Source organism: Talpa europaea (assembly GCF_964194135.1).
Source record: "Talpa europaea genome assembly, chromosome: 5".
In the NCBI taxonomy this organism is placed as follows: Eukaryota; Metazoa; Chordata; class Mammalia; order Eulipotyphla; family Talpidae; genus Talpa; species Talpa europaea.
Window position 1 is genome coordinate 15096163 of NC_140071.1, and position 19936 is coordinate 15116098.

Consider the following 19936-nt stretch of genomic DNA (forward strand, 5'->3'; position numbering starts at 1 on the left):
CAGAAATACAACTTGATCTTCATAAGCCATGCCTGCTGCTGAGTTACAAACTATTATTCTTTGCTTGTCTCTGCTCCCTTCCTCCTATTTCCCCCCAACTCCATCTTTTCTTCAATATAGTGTTTCATTAAAATTAATATCCACAGAGCAGCTCAAAATTAAAAAGGCCTAGCATACAACATTAATAGGAGACTTAACCAACAGGGCGCACACCGGGCTAATATCTTGTAATTACAGGATAATTAAGCTGGAAGGGAGACACTCTTTTTCCGGTTTGGATTTCTAATGGGGCAAGGGGATGTTCCTCAAAGTAGAAGCCAAGGGAAAAGGAGGGCTAATGTGAGACCATGGCTACGCTGAGCAAGCTGGGATTTCTCTCAATACATGCTTTTGGTGAAAGCGGGAAATTCTTATTCAGGTGGCATATAAAGAGCTTTCATGCCTCAGAACCCGCAGGCTCATGCGCACATACACGAGTACCCACAACCCCAGCCCATCACTGACCATGGGGGCCAGGGGCCCGCTCCCAGCAACAGGGCTCCTAGTCGAGTGTTGTGATGCCACCTTGGGGCAGGGGGTAGAGAAGGCGGAGAGGAGGAGGAGGAGGAAGAAAGCAGGGAGTATGGAAACAGAAATGCTTCCAGTTTTATTTCAGAGACGCTCAGAAGGGTCTTAAAAGCAGCAGGGCGGCCAGCACAAAATGAGAGATCCTGAAGCTCTTGCCAAAACTCAGAAGCTGAACCAAAAATCAGTGGGGTAGAAAGAAGTTATAAATCATCCCTATTTTCAGAGTTAGCTTAAATTTGGAAGATGAGTTGAAAAGGGGCCTGACTTTGTGCTTTACCTAAACAAGAAAGCTTGAATGCTAGTTTTCTACATGACAACCTCCGTCCTTGGCCTTTGCTGAACTCTTACTTCACAATGAATTATGCTATTTGCCCACGCGCGGGAGCAAGGCAGGACCAACAGACAGAAAACCACCAGAAGCTCTAGAGAGTCAGCTTGACATCCATGTCCTTATGATCTCAGCATCGCCATCTTGTGTAATTCATTTAATCTTAAAATTTAATTAGAAAAAGGTTCAGTGGTTTAAAACGAAGAGACCTACTAGCATTCTTCCTGCAACTTGATTCTAGAAAGGAAACCACAGCTGAGGGAATTGGACACGAGCAACCAAAGAGGGCCACCTAGTGTAAAACAAGCACACTGTGATTTATTATTTTGAGGACTTTGATACAAGAGCACAGATGAAAGCGGAAACAGAGGGACAGGGAGGAGCTGCACAGGCCTATTAAACTAAGCACAGCAGCCGATGGTCTCCGCATCCTGTAATAACGGAAGAAAAGGTATACAAATGCTAGCTGCGGGAAGCAGGCCAGACACAAAAAGCCAAATTAGGTCACTGATCCTCGGCCAGAATGTGGAATCTTATCCTCTCAACGAGATCTTGTAGATAAGATACCTGTTTGTCTCAATGATTTATCCATAGTGCTGCCTAGAGGCAGCAAGGCAGGATTTGTAATCCCTGCTTTCTCATGTGCTGAGAGCCCACCACAGGCCAGCCCTGCTGGGGATATAGTGATAAATAAAAACACGCTCTCACAGAACTTCTAGGCCACTGGCTGCTTGTGTGAAACAGCTGATGGGAGCAAGAGTTGATCTAGGAAGACCAGTACATGTTGCTGTGAAACTGATTTCCAACAAGCCTGAGACCTGAGCTTACTAAAGGATTTTGCCTGAGACGCTGTTCAACACCAGAGAGGATGAAAATGCCCACAAGAATGGCAAAGACTAGTTTTTCAAATAGTAGCACACATCTAGGGGGAAATGTGGAGACCTGGAGAGCCCGCTGTTTGTGCAGGAGCATGCTGCATTGCCTAGAGCTTTGTTAAACGCAGCCCTATGACTGCTATCCTGGGCAATTTAATAAATGCCACCCTTTCTACAGCGACTCTGTATCAATCACATTTCTGGACATTTTGACAGCTATGCAGTAATGACCACAGTTGTCCAGATGAGAGCGCTTGGTAAATAGTTAGAGATGAAGGTGATACGGCTACTCAAGGAGTAATACTGTCTGGACTTGGAAATGGTCTAGGAGACAGAGGGAGGTAATGGAAGTACCCAAGATGACTCCCAGGCTTCTGACTTGCAACACTGGGTGGGTGCTCTTGCCATTCAATTAGTCAGGGAATACTCAAAAGGTCCCCGGTGGGAGGAAAGTGTAAATTCAGCCTTGGACATTGGAGATGTAAGAAAGCAGGTGGGATGGGAAAGAAATGGCACGGAAGAGCTCCATTTGGAAGTCATCTGCTTATAGGAACTGATGGTTTACATGGGAAAGACTGCCAAGGAGAAATCCCAGTGAGAAGGGAAAATGTCCTGCAAGGGAGCTTTTGGATACTGGAAGATTCATCATCTGTAGAGAATAAGATGAGCCTGCAAAGGAGACTAAGAAAGAACAACTGAAGAGGTAAGAAAAACCAGGGAAGTGCAAGCGCTAGAAGGTGATGGAAGACAGTGCTTCAAGACAGAGGGAATAATCATGGCAATGCTGATGAGTTAGTATTTTACCAGCGACAGATTACTAGTTTTGCCAGATCTGTTGGTCTTGTTGATTTCTATCAAAGTTTTCTGTAAATATAATTAAAAAACCATCCCATCATAATTTCATCTTTTGTTAATACCTTTCTAATAAGCTTTCAGGAAATCTCTAATTTTAAGACAGCAAAGCCGATAAACACATTTTGGATAACCTATAGTTTAGGCGTTGAAGTGATTTTGTGAAGAACACAAAACTGGAGTCTCTAGCCTAATGCCTGGTTTTATCTTTATCTTGACCTTGGATAGGGCTCAAGCCTTTCTGAGTTTTGGTTTCATTGTCTGTTCAATGCCCACAAGGCTGGAGGTGGGGGGCATGTGTACAGTGACCAAGATGAGGGAGGCAGCAAACTTACTGATCTAAAATATCCTGGCTTCATAAAATTCTACAGTTCACAATTAATTCTGTGGAAATACAGGGATAAATATATGTATTTAAGTCACACATGTTCAACATTAGCCTCTATCTGGTTATAAAATGAATTACTACTTCAAGTCCTTTGGTTTGGTTTTCATTTTTCAGACCAACCAGATTCCCTGAGAGCCATGAAGCCTACTCCCTAATGGAAAATCCTGACTGAACATTTATTGTTTCCGCTGTGTAGAGCATGACACCAGACACAAGTTTATTTCTAATAAATGCTCATATGTTCTTAAGAATTAACTATTAATTCCAAAAGAAAATACTTTTTTGTCCATCAAAAACACTTAATTTTAAATGGTAATTAACTGTTAACTGAGTACTGCTGATTTCTCAGCACTTATAATGGTAACATGGGGCACAGTAGGAACAAAATAAATATTCATTGAATAAGGGAATGCAAGAATCATACTTTGTTATGCTTAGAATTCCACTGAAAAATTCTATCTAGACACAGCCAAATCATCATATTCTCCCTAGTTCCAATATTTGTGTCTCACATAAACTATTTCCAGGGCTCATAGTTGCAGAAGTATGACCCAATTCTAGTCAAAGCAAAACAAGCATAAAAGTTGTAGGGGTGCAAGGTAGAAAAGACATTATTTGTTTCAAGCATAAGAAAGAAAGTCTGCATTAATGACATATGTTATGGTGTACCAGTATTTTTCTTTGTCCAATAAAGTATTTGCTTTCTCAACGCCCAACTGTAGAGGGATTTCTCAAAGGTTATTCCTTGCGCCTAGAGAGATCATCATGACTGGCTTCAAGATATGTTTTGCTCACCATTCCAGTTATATTATCGATTGGTTTCACAGAGTAAAAACAGTAGGCAGCAAATAAAAAAGCTCAATAAAGTTTTATAAAATAAAACCGAAGTGAGAGGAATGGGAACCATTTCACATTGTTCATAAATCAAGCCTCGCCTCTCTAAGCCCCTTCCACTCCACCATGGGGTAAGCCAACCTGAGTCCTACTGCCTCTCTGTCATTTGAATTTTTCATGCTGTGCCCTCGTGTCTGCAGTCCCAATGTGTAGAAGGTCCTTACATAGAAACTTCCTCCCACTGACTCCCAATGGCCAAATCCTACTCATTTTTAAAGACTCAAACATAATCCTATCCACGAAGCCTTCTTGAAATTCCACAGCTAAAAGAAATTTTACCTCTGTGCCTTTGTAACAATTACCATGGTTCCCCTTTGCCTTAGTTTTAATTACTTACATATCCTTTTTTATAGTATGCAAGTATGTGATTACAATACATAAACATATATACATACTCTATTGTATATTTATGATGTATATATTTATAGTATGAACAGTACACATTAGTTTTATAGTTATTTACTTCATTTTTATCTCTTCTAATAGTTTCAAAATTTTTATGGAGACTAGGCATGAACTTATATTTGAAACCTAGTTTAGCATCTCACACAGAGTAGGTAATCATTAAATGAAGAAATAAAAAATTAGTTATCATCATATATTGTTTTGTATATAACTTGCATAATAAAGTGAACAAAGCCATTGATATTCTAAAGTCACCAAGAATATATATATTTATATTTGATTTTTCTAATCTTCACTCTTTATGATTCACCTATCTTACTAGAGGAAATTATTTAACACAAACTCACAGTTAAGTGTCCTTCATGATGATCTGGGAAATGAATGAATAAGTACTCTGTGGCTACCAGTTGCATTATGGAGTCCCCAAGGAATTCCATCCTCTGATTGTGGCCTCTGAAAAAAGAAACATCAACATAGAGTGATCAGTGATAAATATCTGAGGATTTTTAAAAAATGGGTTAAGTTTTAAAAAGGCATGATTTGAAAAGGCAATGTGTTTATCTTGCCTTAAAGCACAAAACTAAATACAATTCCTTATGAGATCTGAGTCAATATAAGTTGATTTCAAAGAAGAGTAAGAGAAGTACTAGCTAAGGATTAAATACCTGTTAGAATAAAGACAGGTAAACAGCACCAGGTAAAAAGCTGAGGAGTAACAACTGAATAGCAAAGTACTGACAAAAATCTTACAAAAACAAAACAAAGTAAAAAGGCCCAAGTATTTTCTTTGCTAAATCTTTACCTCTTTATTGAAACCTACACTCCATTATTCAAGTCTGGAGTCCAGGTCTGAACCTAAGACACTAAAATTTATGGCAAGGATCTTTAACCTTTACACTTTAAAGAGAGCTGTGAATTTTCTATTTGTGGGAGGGGAATCAAAAAAATTTTAAAACGAAGATACAAAAAAATTAACATTTTGGTTATTTTCTTAATGAGTTCACTAGCTCATCTTCAAATCATTCAGTTGGAACAGAGATTCAAGGGCCAAATTCAGCCCATAGCTTGTTATTGTAAATAACGTTTAATTGGAACACTGCTATGCTTATTCTTTTGTGTTTAATCTATGCTGCTTTTAGGCTCTGCAGGTAGAGGCAAATCACTGTGACAGTCCCACCTGGCCTGTAATGTCTAAAATATTTAACATCTATCCCTTTATAGAAAGTTTTCACTTTTCTTCACACATCTCATACTTTCTGAAGAAATAAGATGCATGTCAGTGAGTCCAGAAATACTGAATTGGAGTATATTCCCTGGTCCACACCAGAGTCCAGTCTCATCCTTCCATCATGTGAATTTCCTGGAAATGTATCTGAAATCCCAATTCCTTTGAAAGGCATTCAGCAAAGGTGTGGGGCGGCCTGTCTAAATGGTAATGCTGGGATTACACGAGTACTTCTAACTCACAAGGTCAGATGGTTAAACCCCACAGTTCTCAACGTGAATGCTCTAGCCAGAAGTCGAACATGAGTGAAAATTACTCCAATTGCCTCTTCAAACTCAGTAAGTTTCTGCAGAACTGGAGAAGTCTCGATAAGTTGTCGATCAGTATTTGGCTCTTGCAACTACAGGAAAAGAGAAATAAATTAAAATCATGTGCAGTTTTTGGTTACAAGAGTAAATTATCAATCTGAGGATAGTATTTTGTAAAATTCCTTCCCCCATGGGCAGAAATTTCTGAAATGCCTATAAGACACCAAAGCTTCTTTCTCATCCCTCAGAATGGCAAACAAACCTAATATTTAAAGAAGGCTCAAATAATATTTTCCAATCTTCTATCAAATTTCAAGGCCAAGTACTGTACACAGATAGTTCAAAATCCTGAGCATTATACTAACTCTCCAAGGAAGGCCAAGTAGAAGTGCTGGTAGGGAATATGTATCCTGTGACATAGTGACATAGTGGTTCTCACATTTTAGCCTTCATCAGAGCCCTCCATGGGCTTGTGAAATGCAGATGGTGTGGCCCTATCCCCAGAACTTCTGATTCAGTATGTCTAAAAGAAGAAGCAAGATTCTGACTTCCTGATAAGTTCCCGGGTGACAGATATCTGCTGGTCGTCCAGGGACTGCCTTTTAGAGCCATACTGCATTAGGGTAACCTGAGCACTGTGTCTTCCAGGGACCAAGCTATTTTGGTAAATGAGCATCATTACAACTGGAGTCAGCTTACACTGGAGATTATTCTATCACTAGACAGGTGCTCCATGTAACAGTGAGCTTTTAACCTGGCAGAGAGCAAATATGAAAAGTGTAATTAAAATGACTATTTTCAACAATTTTGAGTGATTTCATATTAATATTTCTAAAGTACTCTGAATTAATGCCATCTATTGCTGGAAAGCCTCTAGACACTAGTGATTATTATTATATATAATAGGCACACATGGATATAAAAACATGCATATATGGTACACATATATGATCCACATATGTATACATGTATATTCCCAAATTAAAACAGAAATAAAAGTAAAATATACTAAGATTTGAAAATCACCTATGACCATGTGCACATCTTTTAAATTCCACAAAATCTTAAATAAAAAGCTATCATAATATATTCAATTTTTAATTTACCACGTTTTCTATAACCTGAGCCAAAGCCCTCAATTTCTAAACTCCAAATTACATTACAATTTAGTGATGTTAATTTAGTATTTGTTCTGCTTCCGAACAGGCCTAGACTTGCTTCCATACTATCGTCTCTATAATAGCAGGCATGCAGATATACTGGGTCAACATAATACACTTTGGGTATCACCTTTTGGCGGGGTGGGGAGCCAAGACACAACCACACAAGTAGCTCCCCCTGCCTTGGGAGAGAAGGGGACACCCAGGGCCCCTCCAATCCCAGGCCACCTAAATGCTTAGGAGGGTTCCTTTTACTATCCGTTCTTAAGTTCTGATACCCCAGTTTAAAGTCATAACGCCACCGAAGGCAATAAAAGGGTAAAAGCAGGAGGGAGGAGAGGAGGCAAACTGAAGTAACATGAATACCTGGAGTTACCAAGCTCTCTGCAAACAGGAGTCGCACTTACCTGGAGTGGGTGGAGAGGATAATTAAGCCAGACTTCGCGCAGGTCCTGGAAAAGGGAGTGATGCCTTTAATGCTCGAGGGAGCCATTTAACACGCTCTAAAGTTCTAAATAAAATGCCATTATTTGAAATACTGAACTATTTCAGATGCTGACTCCACTTATTGCAAATTCAATAGTGCTAGCAAACTAATTTTTTTTAAAGTGTATTCACCACTCAAGCTGCCTGTACTGACTCTAATTAGCCTATTAAGCTGGGAAGGAGGAGAGGCACCTCCACCCCCAGAAGTCAAAGACACCTTTTAAAACTAAGTTACACATTTGCTTAACCCAATACGCTGGATTAAGCTGCTGTTTTAATCACATTTTTTCAGTTTACCATTCCCTAGAAATGTGCATCAGCTGCGCCTTTTGTAATTAAAACCCATCTCAAATGTCCTTTATTTTAGGCTGTAATTCATTATCCTATGAAGTGCTTTAAGATGGAATGGAAAACATCCCATATCTAGTTCCTGAACTCTTACATTTTTAAGACCACACTCTTCCACTGTGGTTCACTACAATTTTTTACATGAAATATGGGTATGTGTGAAACCCGACAGAGTATCTTACCTGCTGAGTTAAATCTAGAGAGGGTATAATTAGAACGTCTTCAGGATTTGTGTTTTTCCTGCAGTTTTAGACTCTCGGAGCCTCTGACTGAATCTACTTTCTAATGTTAAGGTTAGATTTCTGAATAATTAACGAGATTTTTTTTAAAGTGGGGGGGGGAGGATCATTTTAAAAAATTATTTAAGACATACAAGAAAACTTAGTAGCAGTTATGAAACACACAATGACAAAAGTAACATAAGAAGCTGATTTTTGGTATAATCTACATCATTATACACTTATTGTTGCATTTTTTGTGTATGTTTTTGCCAACATTGGGAAAAAATGCTTCATTAAACTGTTCTTTTAAGGCATTTTAAGGATTTATCTTAACCAAGTCAATAACCTTACCTTTGAATTCTCTGTAGCAAGCTCACACTAAATGTCACTCCCTTCTTGTGCAACTTTTTCATGTTCTCTCAATGCTTTCTTTCCTGCACCCACACCTGAAATGGACATTTACCTAACTTCCTTTGCTTTCTTGACCTATTCATTACCTGCTCCTCTGGAGAATCTGCTACTCCATTGCTTTAATTATTTCTATAGCATAGGTTAAAGCTTGTTTTTTAAATTAAATTTTGGAGTTACTTTTTTACTCTCCCAGGTGCTCATGTTCCACTCATCTTCCACAAAACCACCCACGCCAATACCCCATCTGTATCCCCCCCGTTTCTTTCCCCAGTGTTCCCTCTGGTACAATTAAATTCTTCACTAAACCCAAGGTTTATTTCTGCTGTATTTTGCCTATGTATGTTTTCTGGTTATTTATATTCCACAGGTGAGTGAAACCATTTGAAATCTTTCACTTTCTGACTTACTGCACTCAAGAGTTCATCCATTTCGTTTAAAAAAAAAAAAAAAACCCAAAAACCAAACACCCCCACAACTTCATCTTTTCTAACAGCTATGTAGTATTCCATGAGTATACATTCCAATTTCTTTATCCATTTGTCAGTTGAAGGGCTCCTTTAGCAAATATTAACTATCCACGTTTAATAGGTTTCTCTTTATTCTATTCTTGTCTGAGTTTCTGTTTTTGTTTCAGTACCATACTGTTCTGATTACTAGTATTGTGTAATATAGTTTGAAGCCAGGAATTGTGATACCTCCATTTTTCTTCTTTTCTTTTGGGACTACTATAGCTATTCAGAGCCTTTTGTGATTCTGTATAAATTTTATTAAGTTCACTTTTCCTGAAGAAAGTCATTGGTGTTTTGACAGGTATTTCATCAAGACTATAACTTGTTTTAGGTAATGTGGCCATTTTAATGATGTTTATTTTTCATTATTTCCTTTTGCTGATTTTTTTTAGATGTTTGTTATTTTTCTAGTTCCTTTAGTTGCAGAGTTAGACTGCTGATTTGAGATTTTTCTTGATTTTTTATGTGGGCATGTACAGCTATGTACTTCCTACATAGTAATGCTCTTAGAGCGTCCCAAAAGCCCAGTAGTTTGTCTCCCCATTTTCATTAGCCTCCAGATGATTTCTGATTTCTCCTTTGACCCAGGAGTTGTGTCAAAGCATTTAGTCTTCACATATTTTGGCTTATTCCAGGATTGTTTCTGTGGTTAATTTCTAGTTTATACCATTGCGATCTGTGAAGATGCTTGATTTAATTTCTACTGTCATGTTTTCTGAGATATGTTTTTGTGTTTCAGTATATGATCTATTCTTGAGAATGTTTCATGTGCATTTGAGAAAAAAACTATTATTCATTTCCTTTAGTAAATGTCCATTAAATCTACCTGATCCAACATTTCATTTTAAGGGTTAAGAGTAGTCTCATTACCATAGTTAAAAAGCACACCTACCAGCACTATGGCAGATTGGGTCAAGACAAAAGTTGAAAGAAAAAGGGACTCTGGGGCCTCCCTGTTGGCGCAGGCGGTTGAGAGCAGCTCTATGAAGCTGTCCGCAGCCTCTGCAGTACCGGTTCGACCCCCACCAGCCACGGAGCAACCCACACGGAGCAGCAGGCCTCTCCTGTCTCACCCGCTGCTCCCCTCAGCACTGTACGTCAGTAGGTCTGCCTGTTCTGTTCCCCACTCTGTCTCTGGTGAATCCTCTCACCCTTCTGCAGATCCAGCCTGTACCCTGGTTCTGGTGTATAAATAAATCTTTAAAAAAGAAAAGAAAAAGGGGCTCAAATGTACTTCCTGGGAACCCCCACTATGTCTCTGAAATCCTGCTGACACATAACCCTTAGCCTCTTCCCTTCCTTAGTACTACCTCCCCATATAAGTCTCTGCTTCTCCCCACATCTGGGAGGTTGTCTTGGAGACCACAGTCCATCATCTCCTCAATATACTAATGGCTCCTGAATAAAATAATTTCAGTCCATTGACTCTTGTCTGTTGAGTTTGGTTTTTGAGCAACAAGTAATCAAATCCTGGCTGTGTAAGAATATGAGTGGTTAATGAGAGGGGTAGGCAGTGACAGTGTTAGAGACAACTAAGTGAGAGATAGGGAGCACAAAAATGAAAGCAGGGAGAGTGAACTGATTTACAAGATATTCAGGACAGAGTTCACAGGAGCTTCAACTGAAAGGCTACGGGGAGAAAAACACTTAAGGTAATGAGGTGCCTGGAACACCCACATGAAGCTGGCCAGAGGCAATCTGAAAAGACACTTTTTCCAATTTCTGGAGCTACCAAGAAAAGTTTGGGTTGGAGATACTGGACAGATGTGTGGGAGAACAGGAGAGATGGCATAACAACATCTCCCTATCTTTCTAAGAAGGCCAGTGGAAGAATCAAATTGAAACAATTCTGAATATATGGAGTAAGCCATGTGGGGTTACACAAAGACTAAAGAGTGGAACCAACATAAACTGTCTGGGGTTGAAAGTTCAGGTTGAAAAAGGAAAAACGTCCGCTGTTAACAGGGCTGGGAGGATGACACAGATAAAGCCAGCTGAAGTTGACAGCAAATGTTCTCTTCAAGGTTGTATAGCAGTTTTGAAATGCCAGAACCACCCCTCTTCAAGGGACACTACTTTCTTGCTTATGCTGCCCACTGACCTGCTCTGCTATGTCTACCCCTGAATAAATATGACTGGGCACACTCATGCCAAATTGCCCTTGACTCCCAACTGCTGCCGACCCCAAACTAATCCCTTGCTTCTTCTAATCAAGCTGAGACAAGGCAACCACCAAGAACCAAATCCTGCATCCCTGGCTCCTCCTCAGTTCAGTCAGCACCAGCCAGGCCTCTGGAAGGCTGTTCATCTCCCCCTTGTGAACCATGACTGCCCTCCTCCCTCACTTAAAAAATGGAGTCAATAAATCTGATCTGGAAGGCCAACAGGCTTTTGTTCCTGGATGTCTTCGGCTGATGAGACTTTCACAATCCACTTCTCGAAATAAACAGTGTCTCTCACATACTACGACTAATAGATGTAAACCAATATGGAGCCGTCAAAAGAGTTAGAATGTCCAAGTGTGTGCACTTGAAAAATGCTGAATTGGAAAGAGCATATATAACTAAACATATTGGTTTCATAAAAGACACACTAAAAGAGAATTCTGAATCTCAGCTATCCCGTTTGGAAGACAATGCTCAGACTCTGCTTTTTCATTTAGTCTGTTTATTCATTTCATTCTTTTAACAAACATTTATTAAACACTGCACGTGCCAGCATTGCAGTACATACTGGAAACATAAGATAAGCTTGCTAAGTAGACAAGTGGGAGAGCAGTTTAAGCAAAGAAAAGACTCTAAACAAAAACTGATGCAATTAAGAACACAAGTGTGAATCTACATTCAATTCAAGAAAACAGGAACAAAGAGAAGATGGGAGATGCAGGTAAGGTGGGAGAAGTGGGCAAGGAATGCAGGGGGAGGGGTGAATTTAAGGGATGAGGGAGGAATAGAAGCAAAACTCAGGGGAGGAAACAAAAGAGGTTGTTCACATTGACAACAAAAGATAAAAGGCCAGAACAAACATTTTAAATTTTAAATTTTAAGAGGAAGTCTCAAAACACATGCTGTCTACTATTGATGTAAGTCAAGAGACAACCGGGTTTATAAGTGTAGGACAAAGCGGGAACATGGAACATCTGTAGACAATTTTCCCGTCAGGAGAAAATTCACACATATGAAATTATCATGTCTCGGTAAAATCCACCGAATCCTCAGATAGGAACACTGTCCAGGTCATATTTCTCAAAACCACTGATTCTTTTTTTAAAACTATCCTAAGCAATATAGTAATAATAATATAGTAATAGCATCTGACAGCCACTTAAGCTGATGGCTTCACGAAGGTTTCAAAACACTGGCTCCCTATGTTCTTTATTGTTCCATGAGGGCTACTTCATTCAATTATAATGACATTTCAATTTGGAATACAGAGTTGCCTCTCCCTTTAAATGCTAAATTGGCTTGTTTTGGTACAAAAAGCATCTAGTATGCTCTATTACATGCAGGATTAAAAAGGTAGCTCTAGCAGTATTAACAGTTTAATATTTCAGTAACAACACAAACTATTTTAGAATTTATCAATTTTTTCATAATATAATTTACTTAAAAAAAAACTTCCACAGTCTTTATTCATAGCCCTATCAGAAACTCCCTATAAACTGACTTTGCAAAGTAAATATACATTTATCTAGCCCACATAATTTACATAGAAACAAATTATAAACTGAAAAGCCAAAATCCCACAGCTTCAACTAAGCCTGCATGGGGTATATACCCAACAATTAAAAAAACAGAAAACCATAATTAACTTCAAGATATTTCAAAAGAAAACAAAGTTCTACTATATTTGTATTCCTATCTAATTTATAAGTGACCATGAGGAGAGGGTTTCAGGAAGAAGACAAATTCCTAGTAGAATGTCCACAGAACTCTCCCATCTGCAAGAGTTGAATAAGCTATTTTTGATGTCTTGAAATCTACCACCTATGGTAGATTTGGGGATTTTGTTTCTCCTGTACTCTTTAAAATACAAAAACTAATTGATATAAAATCTTCTGTAATGATAGATAATTGAGAAAAATCAAATGATTCCAGATAAATACCGGGTCATTGAAGAGTAAGCGTCCAAATAACTGCTTGGCTTCCTCCAGGCTTCCCTCCAAGTAAACAGCTCCTAGAAAAAAGAAGAAAATGCCAAAAGAAAGGCTGCATTAATATTTAGAGAAAATTACATATCTCTATAAAAAGCAAAAAAGGCAGCCAAAACCCAGTCACAGAAAAAATCGACACGCCGAGAAGCAATTGTTCTAAAGGTAGTTTTTCCCCTCTTTTAACTACGCTTTCCATCATAAATGAGACTAAAATACAAAGTTCAATGTACTGATATTTAAATCTAATACTGTAAGTCAAAGAGGACAACTATGAACTATCAGGAAAGTACAGGTATTAAACTTACTGAAGGAATTCTGCACAAATACTTGACTTTACAAAAATGTTTTATATCCTATATATACTGTTTATGTTTCAGACAACAATAAAAATCTAAGTCTAGATCAGTGAAGGCTTCTGCTAATAAAAGTCAGAACAACCTTTACCATTAATTTCAAATAATTATTTTAAAAGGCTTGAAACAATTAAGCACTGTATACGTATTTGTCATAAATCATAACCAGTGAGTACAGTAGTAGCATTTTAATTGGGTGTCAAATGAGTATAGAACAGGGTATTCAAATATTCCCAACATCATACGTTTGCATCTATCTTTAGAAAGGCTATTTTTCATGCAAACTACTAAGAGAATCATCAAGGGTTTTCATGACTAGATACATATATTATTTATCAATAGCTGTAATGATGATAATGCTGCTGACGGTAGTGGTGGCAACAGTAGTTGTGATAGTAGTAATTATGTTTTGGGGGCCATTTATGCCCTAGGCACTGTGCAAAGCATTTTCACATTCTTATCTTCACCTTCCTGGTTGCCTCAGTAAGAAATGATGGAAAAGATTCACTGAATTTAAGCTCAGGGCTTCCCTGGTGGTGCAAGAGGTTAAGTCTCAGCACTGAAGCTCTCCACACTCACTGCAGCACAAGTTCAATCCTTGGTCAGGGATCTAAACCACATGGTGCAGCAGACCTCTCCTGTCTCGCCCATTGCTCCCCCAGCAATATATTTCAGTAGATCTGCTTGTTCTGCTCCCCATTCTGTCTCTGGTTAACCCCTTACCCCCCATACCTCTGGCCTGCACCCCAGCTCTTGTATGCATAAATAAATAAATCTTAAAAAAAAAAGAATTCAAGCTCATAGTAGGTGATTGGGGGAGGGGAGCTAAGGAAAAGGTACTTTGCTCTGGATTGGCTGTTTCACAGATGGGGAAAATGAGGTTCAAAGAAATTCAATAATTAGACAAAGACACAGAGCTGATAAGTGACGCGAGAGGGAATTGAGTCATGTCTGCCTGGTTCTGGAGCCAAGTTTAACACTAACTGTCAAAAGTATCATGTGTACAGAGCACAGTAATTCCATGTGACAAACTCTCTGAAAATAGACATATTTGTGCAAAACAGACATAACTGTGAGAAGACTGTGGGTAATTATTAAACATTCTCTTACTACCATCACCAGCATTAAACTATAATAGGAAGCTTTTATATTCATTTTCAAAGGAAGAGGGCAAAAATGACAAGGAAATACAAATGCCTTTAAAAAAAAAAAAGTACTCAATCATTTAGCTAAAAAAAAAAATCAAGGAACTATCAATCTCATATTTCATTGTAAAGTATACTTGCAATCACCAGCTAATTAACTCTTCATAAATTTCCTACACCTACAGCTAATTGTATTCTGGTTACAGTTAAAAGAAACCAAGGATGTGAAGTGACTGAGTGAGGAAGTCAGTTGTTTGCATCAGTCGTGCTGTAAGTGAAGAAATAACAGTCATATTATCAAGTCCTGGGATTTTAAAAATGCAGTGTTTTCGAGATATTTAAATCAGAAAATCTTGTGAGGAGCTTGAATGAGATAAAAAACAATAGTATAGTCTCACCAACACCTAGCATGTGATCGTGAATCAAATCTTGAAAGTAATTCATTTCCATATGACTTTACTTCAATTCAATATCCACTAATAAGCACAAACATAACATCAGATGCCATATCAGACACCAGGAATGAAAGAAAATCCTACTATAGTTCTGGGGGAACTAAAATCAGTACAATATGAGGAAGTAGGTACCATACTAAGGATCTCACATGTTCTGGAACAAGGGATTCTGTCCTAAGTCTCCACAGTGAACTTCATGAGTTTTCCAGACATGCATGAAACAAGAGTATAAAAAGAGATATTACCTATTAATGCTTCAAAACAATTAGCCATTGCATGTCGGAGGTCTGATTCCCTACAAAGGTCAGGTCCATGAGCATAAAGCATAAATCGATCCAGTTCAAGTTTCTACAAAATTCAAGATGGCAAAAAAGAAAGAATTCAGCAAAATCTAATAACTCAACATCTACAGAATTATTGTTACAAATTAACTGGCCTATGGCAGTACATTAGGAAAGTTTGATGTAGCATTCATTCATCAGACATCCTTAGATATGGTTCAGCTCTGATTTCCACTTTTCCCTAAACATGTTTCCATGAACTCTGATGATTAAAGTAGGATCTGGGCGGATGACCAAGTTCAGACCAAGAACTGGCCCAAGCTGAACTAAGACCAATACCATGGGCTGCCAGGTTCATCCAGAATGTCCTGGGAGACGCAAGCTCAGCCCAAAGTTCTGAAAGTGAGTTTAACCTCTTTGATTCAAGTTATGTGATCCTGATGATACTTACACCACACAGAGCAGATTTTTGTATAGTTTACTATAAAAAATGGGAACCCCCTAGAAGACTTCAAAATGCCTTCTATCTCTGAGCCTCTGGTTTTAAGTAGTAAGGATTTGGGAGGCTCTAAATCTTTTACTTGTGGCTCCTTTATTAAGTCTCTACACTCGTCTTTCTGAAGGTTCAGCGAGATTTTCTGAGTAATGGGTTGGAGTTATCTTAAGAGTACTGGGAATATAGTTCACGATGACTGGTTTCCTTTTCTCTTGTCTCAGAAAAGTTGAGAGCTACATTTGAGCCCAGTTCTAGAAATTATGCTGGACTTATGACTATAGTTGTGCATACTACTCTGGCTTTCTTTTACTCTTACCCATACCTTCCCTTCACTTTCCGCTCAAGTACCTATTTATTTCTTATTCTATTGATCATAATACACAAGTTAATTCAAGTCCTTTCAGAACTAGATACAGTATCTTAACTTTTTAAATAAAACACCTGAGACTGAATAAATGGAAATCACAATTCTTTCCACAAACGGAGAAAGACTCAAACATTGTGCAAACATGCAATAAATCTGTTTCCATTACCATGTAATTCAGTTCAATAAATACTAAATAATAATATGTCACATAACATTGAACAAGTTACCAGTCACTGACAAACCTAGGACAACGTATATCTCAGTTCTTTGATAAAAGATACTCAGATTTTATGTGTCTTATATCTACATTAAAAATACCCACATTCATTATATTGGAAAAGGACAATAAAAACAAACATGCTACCAGTATTTTGTATTGCCAAGAACTCATGAGCATGAAATATACTCAAATGAGTTTTGACTACCACAAATACAACCGTGGAAAACACCTCTTTTTAAAAATTGATCCCCAAGTGCAAGAGTTTATGCTAGAATATGTAAATTTCATCTGTTTCACAACTTCACTGGGAAAATTCAATTGTTTACTATCTCTGGAGCCCAGCTTGAGAGCAGACTGCAAGTCATATTTTATGTTATAAACAACTATTCCAGCATGGTATGAATTTTCCAATTTCAGAGTCCCTGCTCTCTATCCTTATTTTTCCATGTAGGCATTAGTAGAACTTTTAAGAAAGAGTGTGGTGTTCTACTGTGTGTGTTAAAATGTTCATATGTCTAGAGAGCTGACCTAGAGTTTTCATTAGATTCTCAAAATGGCTCAGCAATCCTCCACAAGCGCCCCCTCCCAGAGAGCATGGAGCTGTTGGTCCAGACAGAAAAAAATGGGCAGGCCTGCCCTTGCCTTTTGGTGGAACAGATGGGTGTTAAGTGCTATGGAAATGTGGATGCCTGGGATAGAGGAAGATCAGAGAGCAATCCCTGAAGGGAGAAACCGGCTACAATGTCATAACTCATGGCTTTGTAAGTGCCACTGTGTTACAGAATAGCTTGTTTTCATGCAATGGCAATTTCCCACACTTTATTAATATCCCCCCTACAACTGTTTGAAAAATAATTACGCAATTCCATTATTCCTTAAAGTAAAAGAAAACAAAAGGGGAGGAGAGGTGACAATCTACTTTCAAACACGTATTTCCAATTTTATGTGAATAATCAAGAAGGATTTTGGCAATTAAACAACTGGATACTGAAGCAATTTTACACAGAGTTGTATAATTTCATTCATCGTGAGGCTGCTATAAAATTAAGCCACCCTACCAACCAACCTGTTGCTCAGAGTTTTTCACTAAGGTATCATTATTTACATAATGCTACCAAAGCAGGTTCAAAGCCTACTACTCTAACAACAATGATGATGATGTTACTAAAATAAAATTGCATTCCTGCTAAAACTAAAACCATGGACTAAAATCAACCACAATTTGAATATAATGTGTAGGCAAGCTCAAATTAAGAATTCACAGTTGTAAAACTAGAATGGGTTTTATTGCTATCTAGTCTTATCTATTAAATTCCATCATTTATATCAAAATGAAGAAAAAAATAGAAAATACTTAAGGTAAAAACCAAAGAACACTCATAAAAGATTTTCCAGTCGATCACTGGTATTTGGGGATTTAAGAGCCTCAGTTCTAGCTACCACAGGACTACAATGGTTTATAAAGAAAACAGCAGCAACAGCAATAGAAACAACTAACTCCTACTAATTTATTTACGTTGATGTGATTACTATGAACATGAATTATTAAGACTCAGACGCTAACCATATAACTTGCACAATCACTCCTATGTGCCACACCATTTCACAGATAAGACAGCAGAGGTGAGAAAATAACAATTTGTGTATGGGCTGGAATCCTGAAGGCCAGCGCAAGTATCCATGTTCTACCTCTTACAATTTACTATAATCACACACCACACAGAAATAGGAACATCAAATGAGATAATGCAAGTAAAATGCCCACTATGAATCTAAATCAAGAAAAGGTTTTGGAATTGCTGGATCATATGGAAGCTCTAAGTTTAGTAGGTCAAGAAATCTCCATACAACTCTCCATAGTGGTTGGACCAGTTTGTACTCCCACCAACAGTGCAGGAGAGTTCCTTTTTCTCCACACCCTCGCCAACATTTGTTGTTGCTAGTTTTTTTAATATGTGCCATTCTCACTGGTGTAAGATGGTACCTCATGGTAGTTTTGATTTGCATTTCCCTGATTACAAGTGATGTTGAACATTTTTTCATATGTCTGTTGGCCATTGGCATTTCCTCTTCAGAGAAGTTTCTTTTTAGTTCTTCTGCCCATTTTATGACTAGATTATTTTCTTTGTTGTTGTTGAGTCTCATCAGCTCTTTGTAGATTTTTGTGATCAGTCCTTTATCATTAGTGTTGTGTGCAAAAATGTTCTCCCAGTTGGTGGGGTTTCTCCTGTTTTTGTTATTGTCTCTTTTGCTGTGCAGAAGCTCTTTAATTTGATGTAGTCCCAGCTGTTTATCTTTGCCTGCACTATCACTGCTTTGGGTGATGTGTCTGTAAAGATGTCTTTGATGTGCATATCATGTAGTGTTTCGCCTATATTTCCTTCTATGTATTTTACGGTTTCAGGTCTTATGTCTAGTTCTTTAATCCATTTTGAGCTGGTTTTTGTACATGGTGTTAGGTAGTAGTCAAGCTTCATTCTTTTGCATGTAGCGACCCAGTTTTCCCAGCACCACTTACTGAACAGACTTTCTTTGCTCCAATGCATATTCTTTGCTCCTTTGTCAAAGATTAGTTGACCATAAATCTGTGGGTTTATTTCTGGATTTTCTATTCGATTCCATTGGTCTGTATGTCTGTTCTTGTTCCAGTACCATGCATTTTTGATGATTATGGCTTTGTAATATAGTTTGACGTCTGGGAGTGTGATGCCTCCATCCCCTTCTTTTTTTTTTCAGGAGAGCTTTGGCTATTCGGGGTTTTTGGTGATTCCATATGAATTTCATCAATAATTGTTCTATTTCTTTGAAGAATGACATTGAAATTTTTATTGGAATAGCATTGAATCTGTATATTGCTTTTGGTAGGATGGCCATTTTAATCATGTTTATTCTTCCAATCCATGAGCAGGGGATGTCTTTCCATTTCTTTGTGTCTTCTTCTATTTCTTTTAACAGTGTTTTATAGTTTTCTTTGTATAGGTCCTTTACCTCTTTTGTTAGATTTATTCCAGCAATTCCACTCCTAGGTATTTACCCAAAGGACACAGAAACATCAATTCCAAAGAGCACCTGCACCCCTATGTTTATAGCAGCACTGTTTACAATAGCTAAGCTTTAGAAACAACCCCAATGCCCAAAAATAGATGACTGGATCAAGAAGATGTGGTACATATACACCATGGAATATTACTCAGCATTCAAAAAAGATAAACACATGAAATTTGCAGCAACATGGATGGAGCTGGAAGGGATCATGCTCAGCGAAATAAGCTAGAGAGAAAAGAAAAATACTGGATGGTCTCACTCACAGCAGGAATCTAGAAAACTTAAATAAGGGACCAGGAAAAAGAATAACTACAAGAAAGAAAATATCAAAATCAACAAACAACTATGAACCAGAGACACTCTATGGGGGATGGGGGGTGGGGAAAGGAGGGCTTGGGGTCAAAATAAGGGGGTTGTAATTGTATGGAGAATATAAAAATAAAA

At 38.1% G+C, this 19936-nt stretch overlaps 1 protein-coding gene across 2 annotated transcripts in view; it reads right to left on the reverse strand.

Moving 5' to 3' along the window:
- Nucleotides 1–19936, reverse strand: part of DROSHA (drosha ribonuclease III) — a gene marked incomplete at both ends in the record, with an annotated part of 101689 nt that overhangs the window by 11436 nt on the left and 70317 nt on the right. For both annotated transcript variants that reach the window (XM_084233524.1, XM_084233523.1), the window contains 5 exons: nucleotides 4657–4762; nucleotides 5777–5934; nucleotides 7410–7454; nucleotides 13083–13153; nucleotides 15329–15431. In XM_084233524.1, coding sequence (XP_084089650.1) covers nucleotides 4657–4762; nucleotides 5777–5934; nucleotides 7410–7454; nucleotides 13083–13153; nucleotides 15329–15431 — 483 coding nt within the window. The remainder of the gene's footprint in view (nucleotides 1–4656; nucleotides 4763–5776; nucleotides 5935–7409; nucleotides 7455–13082; nucleotides 13154–15328; nucleotides 15432–19936) is intronic.